Source organism: Mastomys coucha, unplaced genomic scaffold (assembly GCF_008632895.1).
Source record: "Mastomys coucha isolate ucsf_1 unplaced genomic scaffold, UCSF_Mcou_1 pScaffold17, whole genome shotgun sequence".
NCBI lineage: Eukaryota > Metazoa > Chordata > Mammalia > Rodentia > Muridae > Mastomys > Mastomys coucha.
In genome coordinates, this window is record NW_022196899.1 from 22,143,816 (window position 1) to 22,160,023 (window position 16,208).

At 42.0% G+C, this 16,208-nt stretch overlaps 1 protein-coding gene across 2 annotated transcripts in view; it reads left to right on the top strand.

The window, feature by feature from the left end:
* Nucleotides 1-11,304, top strand: part of Slc2a2 (solute carrier family 2 member 2) — a 31,097-nt gene extending 19,793 nt beyond the window's left edge. The window contains exons 5-11 of one of the 2 annotated variants that reach the window (XM_031376485.1): nucleotides 922-1,037; nucleotides 2,182-2,344; nucleotides 2,884-3,071; nucleotides 5,007-5,111; nucleotides 9,179-9,280; nucleotides 9,954-10,157; nucleotides 10,240-11,304. In XM_031376485.1, the coding sequence (XP_031232345.1) occupies nucleotides 922-1,037; nucleotides 2,182-2,344; nucleotides 2,884-3,071; nucleotides 5,007-5,111; nucleotides 9,179-9,280; nucleotides 9,954-10,157; nucleotides 10,240-10,440 (1,079 nt within the window). In that variant the 3' untranslated portion in view covers nucleotides 10,441-11,304. The remainder of the gene's footprint in view (nucleotides 1-921; nucleotides 1,038-2,181; nucleotides 2,345-2,883; nucleotides 3,072-5,006; nucleotides 5,112-9,178; nucleotides 9,281-9,953; nucleotides 10,158-10,239) is intronic. The other variant, XM_031376486.1, reaches the window with a different exon arrangement.
* The last annotated feature ends 4,904 nt before the right edge of the window (nucleotides 11,305-16,208 follow it).

Consider the following 16,208-nt stretch of genomic DNA (forward strand, 5'->3'; position numbering starts at 1 on the left):
GGCTGTAGGCTTGCTGTAAATTACCTTTATTGTGTTTAAGTGTGTATCTCCTCCTCCTGATCTCTCCAAGACTTCTATCAAGCAAGGGTGTTGGATTTTGCCGAAGGCTATTCAGCATCTAATAAGATGATCGTGTGAGGTTTTTTTTGTCTTTCACTCTGTTCATAAGGTGCATTACCCTGACTGACTTTTGTATACTAAACCACGCCTGCATCTCTGCCAAGAAGCCTACTCAATCGCAGTGATCTTTTTTTTTTTTGGTGTTTTCTTAGATTTTGTTTGCAAGCATTTGAAGCCTAAGGTTTTTGATGCAATAGAAAAGTTAGGTTGTCCTTATATACAGCTTGGAAAGAACTCTTGAGTTCCTCACCCTCTTCCCCCTTCTGCACCTCAATGCCACCCAACAGAGATCTTGAGGTATCCCCATGTGTTGTGTGTGGACTCACCTAGGCATGGAACCTATGTGTAGTGCTCTTCTCCACTGAGGAAATTCTTGCCTCTCTCCAGAAGTTGGCTTCCTTGATGTTAACTTCCTTTAATCCTGTAAGTCTGAACAGTTATTAAAATGTCCTATAGAGTCTTTTCTCAAGGCAGCCTAAGCTACCATGATATAAACTAAACTCTAACATGCAAAACTTTTAAAGTAAGATCATGGAAACTGCTCAAAATACAACTAAGCATTTCTTTCCATTAATAATTCCAATGACACCTTCATTTACTTCAATGCCAACCAAGGATTTCTGCATAAACTAACAGAAACCAGTTTTCTGCCTAAACCGTGCCATGTTTGGGGACAAGGGCTCCTCCAAGACATTTGGGGAATGACTTTCAGTAAGGATACTGACCGTAATTGAACTACACAACAGTTATTGAAATGTCCCAGGCTGCATTTTAACATTTGTATGTTTGTGTCTCACACAGGGCTAATTTCAGGTCTGGTTCCAATGTACATTGGAGAGATCGCTCCAACCACACTCAGGGGTGCCCTGGGCACTCTTCACCAACTGGCCCTTGTCACAGGCATTCTTATTAGTCAGGTAAACTCTCCTTATCCCTCACTTTGACCACCTTCTACTTCATCTCCCCTTTCCCCCTGCCCCCCACCCTCTGCTCTCATCCCACACTGATTGCAGACAGCCACAGGCAGGGAGGGAGGGGAGCGTTGTTTCCCACAGTGGTAAAAGAGGCAGTGTAAAAAGCAGGCTTTTAGCTCAGAGGTGAATTATTTCCACTCCTCACAGCCAACTTGGAGCTGCTGGTGAGACTGGTCCTCCATGTGAAAGTCCCAATGCTATCCTAGAATTAACATGTGAATCTCAAGAAGCAGCCAACCCCAGCCTGTTGTGGCTTCCTGAGCTTTCTTTGCTTTGAGTGAGTCATCCGGTGATTTAAATTCAATTATAAAAATTCTTCTTTAGCTGGTACTTCCTCTCTACAGTTTACCCCCTGACCTTAGAGGGATCTTTGGAATCCGCACTTACGCTATCTAAAAGGAAGTCTGTAAACCACCGTGTGGGCATCATAAAGCTGGTTGTCATTGTGTAATTGTTCTTCTGTGAAACAGTCATGTTCCGCATAACCTAAGATGAGATTTAAAAGCAAAGTCCGAAATCACATATTCCCTCGCCCCTCTGTGTGTGTGTGATGCCCATGTGTGTGCATGAAGAGTGTCTGTAGCCACCGGAAAGCGATGCCAGGTGTCTTCCTCTGCCATCCTCCACCTTGGTTTTGAGAGAGTCCCTGAACCTGAGCTTGCCTGTTTCCAGGACACTGACTGGCCAGTGAGCTCCAGGGATCTGCTTGTCTCTGTGCTCTCTGAGAACTGGTTGGTTACAGACACACATTGCCGCACCTGGTAGTGATTCTAACAGTAAAAATTCCATCTGGTTGCCTGAAGAACCTGTGTGTTTTGCTTCCGATATCAAATGTGTTTGTGAAAGTTGAGTTGATCTCCAGAATTAATGTAACTGGAATGAATGAAGACAACCATAGATGAGTTCTTTACTAGCAAATTTTTCTTGATTTGGTTTGTATGGGACTCACTAATGACAGCCTCCTCTTTTTGCCAACATGAACTAATAGTCAAGGATCGCTACTAAAAATTCATTTTCTAACGAAGTTCTGTAGAAGACAGGCCCAAAGTACTTATGTAGCTCATATGCTCCTACTTTGCTTTTTCAGATTGCTGGCCTCAGCTTTATCCTGGGCAATCAGGATCATTGGCACATCCTACTTGGCCTGTCTGCTGTACCAGCTCTCCTGCAGTGTCTGCTACTGCTCTTCTGTCCAGAAAGCCCCAGATACCTTTATATAAAGTTGGAAGAGGAAGTCAGAGCAAAGAAAAGTAAGTTTGTAGTATTGCCTCTTTCCATTATTGAGGGATTATCAGCTAATACAAATAATGTGTGTGAATGGGTGCTCATAAAATTAACATGGGACCTTGTAATTGCTCAAAGGAATACAAAGACCTTAGCTACGGCCACTCTATTGTGTTTTTATTTAGAAGTGACTGGTGAGCCATGAATTCACCCACACCAGGAGCTCACATGTAGCCAGCCTACCAGATTTAACCAGAGGCTTCCAAGTGACCCCTTCTCAGAATTAAGTGTTTGTGTTAAAGAGGAGCTTCTCTCTCTCTCTCTCTCTCTCTCTCTCTCTCTCTCTCTCTCTCTCTCTCTCTCTCAATTCACATATTCTGTTTTTCTTTTTTTTTTCTTTAATCCAAGAACAGAATTTAATTCAACAACAACAACAATCTCCAGTACCCATGACATTAAGTCAAAAGGGGGGGGGGGCATGTACAATAATAGTGCCTTCATGACCAGAATAAAAATACTTACTTCTGTTTGATCTGGGTTGTTTCAACCTGTTTTGGGTGAACAGGCTTGAAGAGATTACGAGGAACTGAGGATGTCACCAAGGATATTAATGAAATGAAGAAAGAAAAGGAAGAGGCATCGACTGAGCAGAAGGTCTCCGTGATCCAGCTCTTCACGGATCCGAATTACCGACAGCCCATCCTCGTGGCGCTGATGCTGCACTTGGCTCAGCAGTTCTCTGGAATCAATGGGGTGAGCTTAAGAATGCCTACTGCTAAGAATCAAAGGGAGCTGAGACGGAGATGGAGGCTCAGGCTTTTGTAAAAAGGATTTACTAAAATACATTTGTAAATACTGATAAAGTGTTATTATATGTTTGATAATAATTGATTTCCCATGCTTCGTTTCAATGACTCTCTAAATTTAGCTCAATATTTTAAAAGTGTCAACAATAGGACTTTAGGTCCATTAAGGAAGAGACATTGGGGCCCAGTTGATATATTGCTTACTGCTGCAAACAAGAGGATCTGAATTCAGAGCCCCAGTACCCACATACAAAGCAGGGTTTAGCTGCCATTGTATATAAAATCCCAGAACTTAAGGGTGGGAGATGTGCTGACCCCTGGATCATGAGCATGACAGTCTAGCCAACTGATGAGCTTCAGATTTTGAAAGACCCTGTCTCAGAAAAATAGAAGAAGACACCCAACACCGACCGCTTGCCTCCATACACATATGCATGCACACTCAAAAGTGCACATGCATAAACACAAGCCAGTTCACATGCATATACCCAACCCAAGGGGTGGGGGTTAAGTATATGAGTATAAGCAAAACCTGTAATGAATGAAAGAGGAAATGTAATGAGGAAAGAACACTGGTTACATCACTTCTGACCTCCAACCTAAATTAGAAGGTTCTTAGAATATAAAATCTCAGATTTCTAGTAATCTATACAAAAAGGAGTACATGGTTCTGTCTGGATGGTATACTTCAGATAGATATATAGATATCAGATAGATGACAGATAGATAGATAGATAGATAGATAGATAGATAGATAGATAGATAGATAGATGCAGTAGCAACCAGAACTGTTATATACATAAATGAGTATATAAAAACTTGATTACTTTTTTTGTATCTGTTAGGCGGCATCTATATCAAAGCGGAATTTATAACAGACACCAAGACCCAATAATTCTAATTCTGGGTGTAGATATGCACATACTCTACCAAAATAACTGTTAAGAGTGTATGTCTGCCAGGAAGGGTGTTACACACCTTTAAGCCTAGCACTTGGCAGGCAAAGGCAGGCAGATCTCCATGAGTTCAAGGCTAGCCTGGTCTACATATGAGTTCCTCTATATAGGCCAGGGCTATATAGAGACCTTGTCTCAAAAATCCAAACAAATAAGAAAGTATATACCCAGCAGCACCATTTATAAACACCCTAAAAGAGCAGATAAATAGCCACCAGGAGAATAGGTGAACTAAACTGTAGTATGCAGGTATATCAGAAAGTCACACAGTGGTGCCAATGAACAGTGTCCACATGCACAGGACAGCAAGGATTCCCATGGAGATGATGTTTAGCCAGAACAGAGCAATATGTAGGATACAAAAGGAGCCAGAGCGAGACAATATGTAGGATACAAAGGGAGCCAGAACAGAGCAATATGTAGGATACAAAGGGAGCCAGAGCGAGACAATATGTAGGATATATTTCCATTATATCAAGTATAGGACTTGACAAAATTCACCCATCATGACAGATGTTAGGAAAGTGATTCTCAGGAAATGAACGAAGGGACAGAGGGGCTCATCAGAGTTGTCAATTCCTTAACCCGAGTTCTCTTTACATGGGCGTAATCAGTTTTCAACAGGATTGAGCTGTTCGCTTATGCGTACCGTTATAGGCACATTATGCTTTATCAAAAAGTTTAGAAATCAAACAAATAAAGGAAATGAAGTAATGGAGTCTTCAGGCTAAGCCAAGAACTTTTAAGGAACCAGGAGCTTTAATCCCTGGTGGGAGACTTGTCTGAGGAAAGGGTGGGGTCAACCTAGGAGATTCTAGGGGCCGTGATTTCACAAACACTAAAAATAAGCAGCCATCTGTATGTCTTGCTTCCAGGACCTGAGTGGGAGGCTCCCTGCCTAAGGCTGGCCTGTTCTTATTTTGCAGATATTTTACTATTCAACCAGCATTTTCCAGACAGCTGGCATCAGCCAGCCTGTGTATGCAACCATCGGTGTTGGTGCCATCAACATGATCTTCACGGCTGTCTCTGTAAGTCACTCCATGAGCTCTCGGCTCGTTCCTTTGCCCAGGAGTGGAGGTGGGATGGTAGCTTATGTCAGTGATCGCCAACTTTGTCCACGTGCACTGTGTGTGTGCGTGACATAAGAGATGCATGAGATAAGTGACTAGTGGGAACGGCCTGTGCACACCCCAGCCACTGCTGGTGCTGACCGAGGCTGACTGAGTCACTGGCTTTCTATTGTGCAGGGTGCCAGTGTACTTACTCATTTGGTGAATTAATAACTCACTGGCAAGACTTTCTCTCTGTTCTTGTCCTTCTCTATTTAAACACCTCAGGGCCTGCACACAGACTGCCATTCTGACAGCATAGGGCACATTCCCTAGCCTTCCCCTGCCTGGTGGAGATATCATTCTGGCATCTTGGGGGGAAATGTTTAAAAAGCTAATAGATAACTAAACCTGTAAACAGAATTAAACAAACAGCAAATTCCTATGATATTAGCTCATGAGGCAGAACTTCTAGGCAGTTCACAAGTCCCTGGTGATACATGCAAATATGTGAAGTCTGGATAGAAATGATATAAAATATGAATTATCATTGTTTTCCCAATTCCAACAGAAGAAAGAATTTTCTTTCTTAAAGTCTACGAGTAGTTTGATATTTTGACATAATAAAAAAAGTACAAAGATTTCTCAACTAATAAAATTCGCTCAAAATGAGACTAAATTGGCTTATTTTTAACTTTGAATACAACGTGTTCAAAATGCTTTTGAGTTTTCATGTTGGCCATAATACTACACTCTGCTTCTTTTGGTCACTTGTGTTTTGTTTTTTGTTTTTTTTCTGAACATGGACTTTAATGTTTACCTTGGGGTGGCCAATAAATTACAGCCTGGCTCCCCAGATCTTATTAAATAGTGCCAGATCTCAGAGAGCAGAGAAACACAAACAAATCACAATGTTACAGCTCTACAACTCCACTTTAGAGACAGGACCTGCCCAAGCCAAAGGCTGTCTCAATCAATAATGGCCCTTGCTGGGACAAAATCCAAGAGACTCTTTGTCCTTTTTGTCTCCTGCGAGTGATATATATATATACATATATATAAATATATATATATGACATTGTTATTAAAACAAAATGCTTATAAGAGCATTTTCTATATAAAACATTGAGTTGTTAATATTTGGTAACCCAAATTCTGAGGGGAAAAAAAAAAACACAGGAAAAAAATGTGTAGAATTTTATTTCTTCCCCTTGTACTCAGTCTCATTTGAATGGAGGAGCAGTTTAATTGACAATTATTATAAATTGTAATTATAATCTGCACTTTAACTGTTTTGAATATGGAATTTTTTGAGCTCATCCTTTCCTTTTACAGAGACGTAAAGCAGATGACTAACACACAGCAAGAATCAGTTCATTAGCACTCCACACTTAGAGAAAGCATGGAAGGGTTTTATTTAGGTTTTCTAAATAGTAGACTATTTCTAAATAGTCTACACCTGTGGTCCTAGCACTCAGGAGGCTGAGGCAGGAGCATTTCAAGACTCCACATCAAGACACTGTAGCAAAACCAAACCATATCAAAACACAACCAAGGAGTCTTTTGTGTCTCTGAACTTGAAAGCAGTGTTCATGTTGACTTGAGTACAAAGAATCAGCACTCATGGATTTTGTTTCACTGACCTGGGAGCAACATAAATCACTCGGTGCGTGCACTTTTTCAGGGTGCTTGAGAAACAGGTGTTCCTGGTGACACTCTGCGGCTCCCAGGCTCCATGACTTTATCCACAGTGATGTGAACAATGCCTGGCTCTATGCTTTCATCCATAGTGATGGGCTGACAGAAGGATGATTATAATCTTCAAGAAAAGAACAAAACAGGGAGGAAAATGGAGGGACCTGAGGGGCAGGATGGCACTTGGGACAAAGCTGTGGCCGCCCAGCCCCAGCAGATGTCCCAGAATTCGTGTACACTCAATCGTCACCTAGCTTCCAGGAGAAAATGCGACTCAATTTTCAAAACTCACATATTTTAGCATCTATTATCTAGTTAATATTTTTCATAGACAGAGGAAACAGATGTAAATGAGCCTTCGTTCCTGCAGAAACATCCCTGTTTTCTCATACCTTGACGATACTATGTCAACACCATGTATCATCCCACCACACAGAAATCAGGAAGCCTGGAAGGGTCATACATATATGATATGCCTGAGTAGCTTGGTGTTTTTGTGAGACTACTAACAGTAGGAATTGGGCTGCCTTTGACTCTCTTGTCTACGTGTGGGACCCTCTTCTTCCTACTGGGTTGCCTTGTCTGGCCTTGATGTGATGGTACATGCCTGGTCATATTGTAGCTTGTTATGTCCTGTCTGGTTGATGTCCCTGGGAGGCCTGCTCTTTTCTAAGGGGAGTTCTGAGGGTGTAAATGTGAGAAGAGAGGGAAGGTAGGGGCGGGACCTCAGAGGAGCAGACTATATGAGAGAAGAATAAAAAAAATAATTATGGGGGCTGGGAAGATGGCTCAGTGGTTACGAGTATTGGCTGCTCTTCCAGAGGACCCACCTTCAATTCCCAGCATCTACATGGCAGCTCAAAACTGTCTGTAACTACAGTTCCAGGAGATCTAACACCCTCTCATCAATGCACATAAAAATAAAATGATTTTTTTAAATGTATAAGAGGGCTAGAGAGGTGGCTCAGTGACTAAAAGCACTAAGTGGAACCTGGTCCCACTCAGTGTTTTAAAACACTCAGGTCCCAGAGGACCTGAGTTCAATTACCGGAACCCACATGACAGCTCACAGCCCTCTTTACCTCCAGTTCCAGGGCATCCTGATGCCTTCTTCTTAGATCTGCAAGGACTGTAGGAATATGGTACACGGACATACATGTACATACAGTACATACCACACAAAATAAAATAGTAATTTTAAAGAAATATACAGGAACCCTTTTCTTGCTTACTTCTCAGGAACTAAAGGTAGGCTCTTGATTGTCCTTTCTAGAGTGATCTAAAACCCTGGCCTGTGTGTGCCTCTGATATGAGAAAGGCTTTCACTGCACTTGAAGACAGATGTGCCACAGATGCCTGCAGACACGGAGCTCAGCATGCTGGGCTGTTGGTTTTCCGTGACTTACTTAGATTGATGAGAGGAGTCAGTTTACTCACAAAGATGGGAAACCATAGTGTGTGTGTGCATGTTTGTGTGTGTGTGTGTGTGTGTGTGTGTGTGTGTGTGTGTGTGTAGCATTGACAAGATTCCACGGGTCAGACTCTAGTCAACAAATATTGATCTTGGTTAATAGCAAATCTCACCCATTGATACAAGGGTTCATAACTCAATGCCAGGTTCCCTCAGGATGAAGAAGCACTCTAATGTCTTGCTGTGATGTCGTCTGTTCTCAAATACACAGTTCACTCCCACAGCCCACACACATCAGCACAGCAGGAAAACATAGGGCTTGCTATTTTAATACAGTGATTAAATTCTAAATGTCACCAGGTAAGTAGTCATCATTTGACTTTCTTAAGCACTGAGGAGTTGGATAAGAATGGCTGACACCTGAATAGTCACACTGTCTCTGATATCTGTGGCACATGGACTCTTGCAATGATTAAAATCAGCAGCTGAGAAACCAGGTCCGCCTTTTGGGTTTTAGCACAACAGTGCTTTTCCTTACTTCTGTGATGTTGGGGACTGGATCCAGGGCCTCATGTATGTGAGGCAAGGATGTGAGCCTCGGCCCCAGTGAATTGTTCACAACCTCATTGTAGAGATAATCTTATGAGGCACCAGAATACAGAGCCTCTCACTACTGTATCCAAAGGGATGGCCCCAGAGTGTTGGGAACACCCAAGTCTATGTCAAGTCTGAACCTCTCAAATCGATATGGTCAAATTAAGTCAATGTTTAATTTCCACTGTGGACTGAGACTAGCACCGCCATCACCCACGAGCACCACATCTCACCCCAGTTGTGCATCTGTAAAATGGGGGTCACATACATTATGATAAGCTCCTAGGTGGGAAAGTGTTGTGGCTTGGCTCAGGATGATGACATCATGCTCTGTAAACCTTCCTAGGTGCTGCTTGTGGAGAAGGCAGGGCGGCGGACCCTGTTCCTAACCGGGATGATTGGCATGTTTTTCTGTGCCATCTTCATGTCGGTGGGACTTGTGCTGCTGGTGAGTTTAGTACCCGGGCTGGTATTTTAAATCACAGGCAGACATCACTGGCCTCCTCTGGGTTAAAGAGCTCTGTGTGATAACAAGTACTTGAGACTGGCTTATGAAATAAAGGAAGAGGGGGACATGCAGAGGAAAGGGGAGCTAGGTTCTTGGAACTACAGAGTAGGGTACCAGCGAGCCGTTACCTATCACTGCGTGGTCAGGGCACAGGCTCCACGTGTACCTGCTGGGATAACCATGGGCAGGTACCTGAACCTCCCTTTCAGCCCTTTGTTCTCATCCATATTCAGAGCAAGTCACAAAGCTTGTCTGGCCATGTTGGTAGGAGGACTTTAGGGTTCTGGATCTTCTTGCTTGTCACAGGGAATGAGTGACCATCTAACAAAACCCAAAAAGACCCTAAAGCAAAATATTGGCTGGGCAGAACCTCCTAATACAGGAAAACCAAAATGCCCTAAAATAAGGGATTGGCCAGGCAGGACCTCTTAATACAGAAGCAAAGATTTGGGTTGGACTAAGTTGTCCCAAACCAGAGTCATTTAAACTTGACGGAAAAAAAAAAAAAAATGAACACATGAGAAGAACTGCACCCACCTCTGAACTTGGCCTGAGAGGACACGGAAGCTGCTAAATTCTGTCCATCTCACTTAGGATTTTTGCTTTTCTTCAGGATAAGTTCACCTGGATGAGTTACGTGAGCATGACAGCCATCTTCCTCTTCGTCAGTTTCTTTGAGATTGGACCAGGCCCAATCCCTTGGTTCATGGTTGCTGAATTTTTCAGCCAAGGACCCCGTCCCACGGCTCTGGCCCTGGCTGCCTTCAGCAACTGGGTCTGCAATTTCGTCATTGCTCTCTGCTTCCAGTACATTGCGGTAAGTGCACACACACTGTGTGAGCCCACGAGGACGGGGGCCGGCCATGCAGCTGCTGACTATCCTGTTTGACCTCTTGCAGGACTTCCTCGGGCCTTACGTGTTCTTCCTCTTTGCTGGGGTGGTCCTGGCCTTCACCCTGTTTACATTTTTTAAAGTTCCGGAAACCAAGGGAAAGTCCTTCGAGGAAATTGCTGCAGAATTCCGGAAGAGGAGTGGTTCGGCTCCACCACGCAAAGCTGCTGTACAAATGGAATTCCTGGCGTCTTCAGAGAGTGTGTGAGGATGATCTGCCTAAAACCGAGGAACCGACCTGAAGGGAACCACGTGCTCCCTCTTAAACCGATTCCTTCCTGGGTGTAGTCCTACATCCAAGAGTATTGTTTATTCCTTTTGAAGAATTTGTATAGACTCTGATTAGACACGTCAACATATATTATTACCACAGAAAGTATTTTTTTTTAACTTAGAGAATCTATTTTTGATGGTAAAACTCTTCAGTAAACCAAAGAGGCTATTTTGCTACTCTACAGAGAAGTATGTTATAACTTTCCTAGCCCTGTTCTACTGAAGTTGAAGAGCTTTCAACATATCGTGGCTTTTTAAAGCACGTGACTAAGAAATCTTAAGCTACAACTGCTATCTAGATATTTAAATATAATTACACCAGAAAGTTCTTAGTCCCAGATCTGATACTAAAGGACATACAGCTGGTGTCAGCAAGGCTCACATTCAAACTGACTTTTCTGTTACCCTTCTTCGGCTTCTCTCACGTGGATTGGACTTTGGGTTTTGCTTAAAACTATTTTCTGCATTTTTATATAGAATTCCTGAGTATATTAAACTATTTGTAATGAAAACTCGTTTTTATAGCTACCAAAATCTTCCTATAGGGAGAGAGAACACTTTAGTTTCTTTGATGGATTTTGCAAGGTTAAAAACTCTTGAGTTGTTCCTGGCTGTAGAGCCTGGATCATCAGTTACCATTAGCACCTGATGCATGTTAATTTCTCTCCACTGTGGTCTTTGTGTTGCGCTTTTACATGGTTTTTTTAAATTGCCCATGGCACACACTTAAACCACTAAGAGTCAGGCATTTTGCATATTGCCTCCAAAATCTAATAAACTGGATCAATCACAGGGAAAACTTGAATAAAGAGTTGCTCTATTTGTTAAAAAAAAAAAAAAATTGTTTTTAATTCTGATATCTCAAAAGAAGTTGAACTCTCAAGCCTAAGACTCCTTTAGTTTCTCTGGAAACACCGAGTGGGCTCCCTGACACGTCGCAGTCACCCCTTTTACTCGGTTCCCTTAATAGTTACTATGCACAGGGCCTATAGAAACAAGCCTCTTCCTGGCACTGATCTGTGCAGGTAGATGACAGCACTGTCCCCAGTCACAGTTAAGGACACACAGGTCTGATGCTTATCAGGCAGCTAAAATGTCTCCAAGCTGTTTTCCTTACAAAGTAGAACAGAAGATCAATTCTTCATGCATGGATGGATGGATGGATGGATAGAAGGATGGGCAGACGGACCGACAGACAGAGAGATGTATATTGAAGGAAAAAATCCTTAATCTTTTCGTTTGGAGTAGGGGTTCAAGTCAGCGTGCCGCGCATCCTAGGCTGGGATCTTGAACTCCTGCACTGACCTTCGAAGGGCCAGGGCTGGCATGGGCACCAAACCCACCCAGTGAAAAACTCCTTTGCAAAAACACATACTCCTGAAGCATGAAGACCCTCACGGAACACCTTCCTCCTTTCTGTCTCTTCCTTCTCTCCTCCTCCATACTTCTTACTCTGCCCCATCTCTCTGTTTATTTAAGAAAGAATTTCTGTAGTCTTCTGTGCTCTGGACCTACAATGAAGTCAAGGCTCGCATCAAAGTTGTGATCCTCCTGCCTCTGCCTACGACGAGGTATGGAGCACCTGCCACCATGCTTGACCCTTTCTACTGCTTTTTGGCTTTTTCTTGGTCAAACTTGTTCACATGCATACATTCAGTTTAAGCCAGCATTACTTTGATGTTTTTCTCCTTTAGGAACAGGGTTTTTGTTTGTTTGTTTGTTTGTTTTTGTTTTGTTTTGTTTGTTTAATTTGAAATTTCAGGAGTCAGTCAACCGTAAGCTAAAGTAGTTTGGCAGATTTTTGTGCTAGGCTGTGTATTCAGAGCAGAACTGCAGATCTCTAAGTAGGGCAGTGGCTCTTATCCGCTAGGAAAGAATTCTGACAGCTTCTAGGGAGTTCAGATTCCAACAAATGATACCGAAACTTAATGTTTTTACGTGGATGAATGAGGTTTCTACCAAATCATGGTCCCTAGTCCCATTCTCTGAAAGAATTAAGTAGTAAAGTTTTCCCAAAGAACAACCGCCAAAGATCACTTTCAAGATGTATCTATTTATTTTAACTGACCCCAAATTCAAGCCATTCCAACCCTGACGCTTGCTGTCTCAGAGAAATGTGAGTAGCCTACCTCGTGCTCCTGGCTGAGACGGACATTCCTCACTCCCCACTGCACCTGCTGAGATCAACAGATGCTAAAGGCCTTGGGTAGAGTGGTTCTTCCCCACAGTCAAAAGCTATCTCTACATCACTTAAAAGACAATGCAAACACTCACCATGCTCTATTGTTTAGAAACTAATGCTGAGAAAAACAGGCATGCATGCTCATGGAAGATGCAATTTAAAACTCCCTGTAAAGGTGCAGAACCATCAGTATCTGTGAGCAGCTCTCTGTGTTTGCTGAAGAAATATTAAAGGAAAACAAAAAGGAAATAAAAACAAATGTACCAGTTGACGTCACCATCACCATCACCATCACCATCACCACCACCACCATCACCACCATCACCACCATCACTATCACCACCACCACCATCACCATCACCATCACTATCACCACCACCACCATCACCATCACCATTACCATCACCATCACCACCACCACCACCACCATCACCATCACTATCATCAAGCTATTGGCCTTCATTAGTAAAATAACAGAACCAGCTCTACTACATTAATTTCCAGGAAAATTAGATAGGAATTCAATTTCCAGGTATTATATTTGTAGAAGTATTTTCATATAAGCATGACTTTTCACTCTCCTTGTCTGAAATACAACCAGACTTCTCAGTCTGGCCACATGACTGCTACACCTTGTTATTGTCTGCACTTGGGAAAGGGTTTGGTCTGAATTTCTATCCCCAGCCTTCCTGGCCATGGTCTGCTCTGTAATACATTCTCAGCCGTAGAGAGACCTTGTTCACACACACTTTAGGGAGCTTACAGTCTAACAGCAAGTTAAGATAGGCAAGGGGATTGGGGACCCATGCATGCCTTTTGCTTTCCTTCATTTGTGAAAGATGAGAAGGACAGACATCCTTTCCTACCTCAGCAACCATCCTGAGGGCTAGCCACAGGGCCGAGCATAGAGGGTGCTCCGCAGTGGTACCTAGAACTGTGCCCACAGAAATGTCATCAAGACAAAGGTAGTGACATGGACGACAGCTCCAGTAGTTCTTTCAAAGAACTGAAGTTTATAAGTTCAAAGTGATATTTTCTTACTTCAAGGAAAAAAATTTCACAAAACAAGTCAATGTTAAAATGCCACAGAAGATCCTAATCTAACTCCTAAATCTAAGTACAGCATTTCCAAGTTAGTCTGGAAGAGTTTTTATTTTGATTTTAAAATATGCTTTTGACTAAGTTATGTTATATTTAAGGCATCTGTGTTTAATATTATTTCTTTGGATAATATTATATACAAAATAAAATACCATATATTATACTTCAATGTAATATATAAATATAAGAGGATTAAAAAACAAAAACCAAACTTTGTTTAAAATTCTTAAAAGTTGTAAAAATGTTACTTACCCATGTATATGTACCAAATATGCTTTTTTGCCACCACATGTAACAAGTAAAAAATTGTTAGGCAATATCTGTACTTCCAGTATCCCAAATAGAGATAGTGCATAGAGTGTAAGACACATGCACATGTGATTTTTGATAAAATTCTTTATTAGGAATACAAGGAGGAAAGTCTGCTGGCTACCATGTTGATCACTCTGCTGGTGTTTGTAGTGATTTGTAACTTGCTATATCATATATATTATATATATATATATTTGTTGCCTGCCAATTGAAAGGAAACTGGTCTTAAGTTAGACACTTACATACAATTACTATTCTTTTGCCCATAAATATGTTTCTGAATGCTTGGTGCTGCTGATGTTTATATGAAAAGTAACCTTATTAATAAAAAAATTGTATTTATTTAGTGTGCATTTTTTCTCAATATATTTTTCCTTATTTTTTTTATTAGACATTGTCTTTATTTACATTTTAAATGTTATCCCCTTTCCCGGTCCCCCCCAACTCCCATCACCACCCGCTCCCGTTCTTCTATGAGGGTACTGTCCCACCCTTCCCTGCCTGCCTGCCCTCCTATTCCCCTACACTGGGGCACTGAGCCTTCACCAGACGAAAGGCCTCTTCTTCCACTGATGCCCGCCAACAAGGTCATCCTCTGCTACATATGCAACTGGGGTCCCTCCATGTGTACTTCTTGATTGATGGTTTAGTCCCTAGGAGCTCTGTGGGGTCTGGTTAGTTGATATTGTTGTTCTTCCTATGGGGTTGCAAATCCCATCAGCTCCCTCAGTCTTTTTCTCTAACTCCTCCATTGGAGACCCCATGCTCAGTTCAGTGACTGACTTCGAGAATGTGCCTCTGTATCTGTCAGGCTCTGGCAGAGCCTCTCAGGAGACAGCTATATCAGGTTCCTGTCAGCAGCACTTCTTGGCATCCACAATAGTGTCTGTGTTTGATGACTGTATATTGGATGGATCCCCAGTGGGGCAGTCTCTGGATAGCCTTTCCTTCAGTCTCTGCTCCACACTTTGTCTCCATATTTCCTCCCGTGAGTATTTTGTTCCCCCTTCTAAGAAGGACTGAAGCACCCACTCTTTAGTCTTCCTCCTTCTTGAGCTCCATGTGGTCTGTGAATTGTATCTTGGGTATTCCAAACTTCTGGGCTAATATCCACTAATCATTGAGTGTATACAATGTGTGTTCTTTTGTGATTGGGTTACCTCACTTAGGATAATATTTTTTAGTTCCATCCATTTGCCTATGAATTTCATGAATTCATTGTTTTTAAAAGCTGAGTAGTACTGCATTGTGTAGATGTACCATATTTTCTGTACCCACTCCTCTATTGAGGGATATCTGGGTTGTTTCCAGGTTCTGGTTATTATAAATAAGGCTGCTATGAACATAGTGGAGCATGTGTCCTTGTTATATGTTGGAGCATCTTCTGGGTATATGCCCAGGAGTGGTATAGCTGAATCCTCAGGTAATATTATATCCAATTTTCTGAGGAACCACCAGCCTGATTTCCAGAGTACCAGTTTGCAGTCCCACCAACAATGGAAAAGTGTTCTTCTTTCTCCATATCCTCTCCAGCATCTGCTGTTACATGAGTTTTTGATCTTAGCCATTCTGACTGGTGTGAGGTGGAATCTTGTGGTTGTTTTGATTTGTATTTCCCTGATGACTACAGATGTTAAACATTTCTTTAGGTGTTTCTCTGTCATTCTTTATTCCTCAGTTGAGAATTCTTTGTTTAGCTCTGTACCCCATTTTTAATAAGATTATTGGATTCTCTGGAGTCTAACTTCTTAAGTTCTTTGAATATATTGTATCCGATGTAGTGTGGGTAAAGATCTTTTCCCAATTTGTTGGTTGCCGTTTTGTCCTATTGACAGAGTCCTTTGCCTATAGAAGCTTTGCAATTTTATGAGGTCCCATAAAATTGTCTACTGTTTATCTTAGAGCATAAGCCACTGGTGTTCTGTTCAGGAAATCTTCCCCTGTGCCCATGTGTTCGAGGCTCTTCCCCACTTTCTCTTTTCTTTTTTTTAGTAAAAAAGTCTATCTTGCCGAAAGCAATCTACAGATTCAATGCAATCCCCATCAAAATTCCAACTCAATTCTTCACAGACTTGGAAAGAGCAAAAGATGAATTTACAAATTCATCT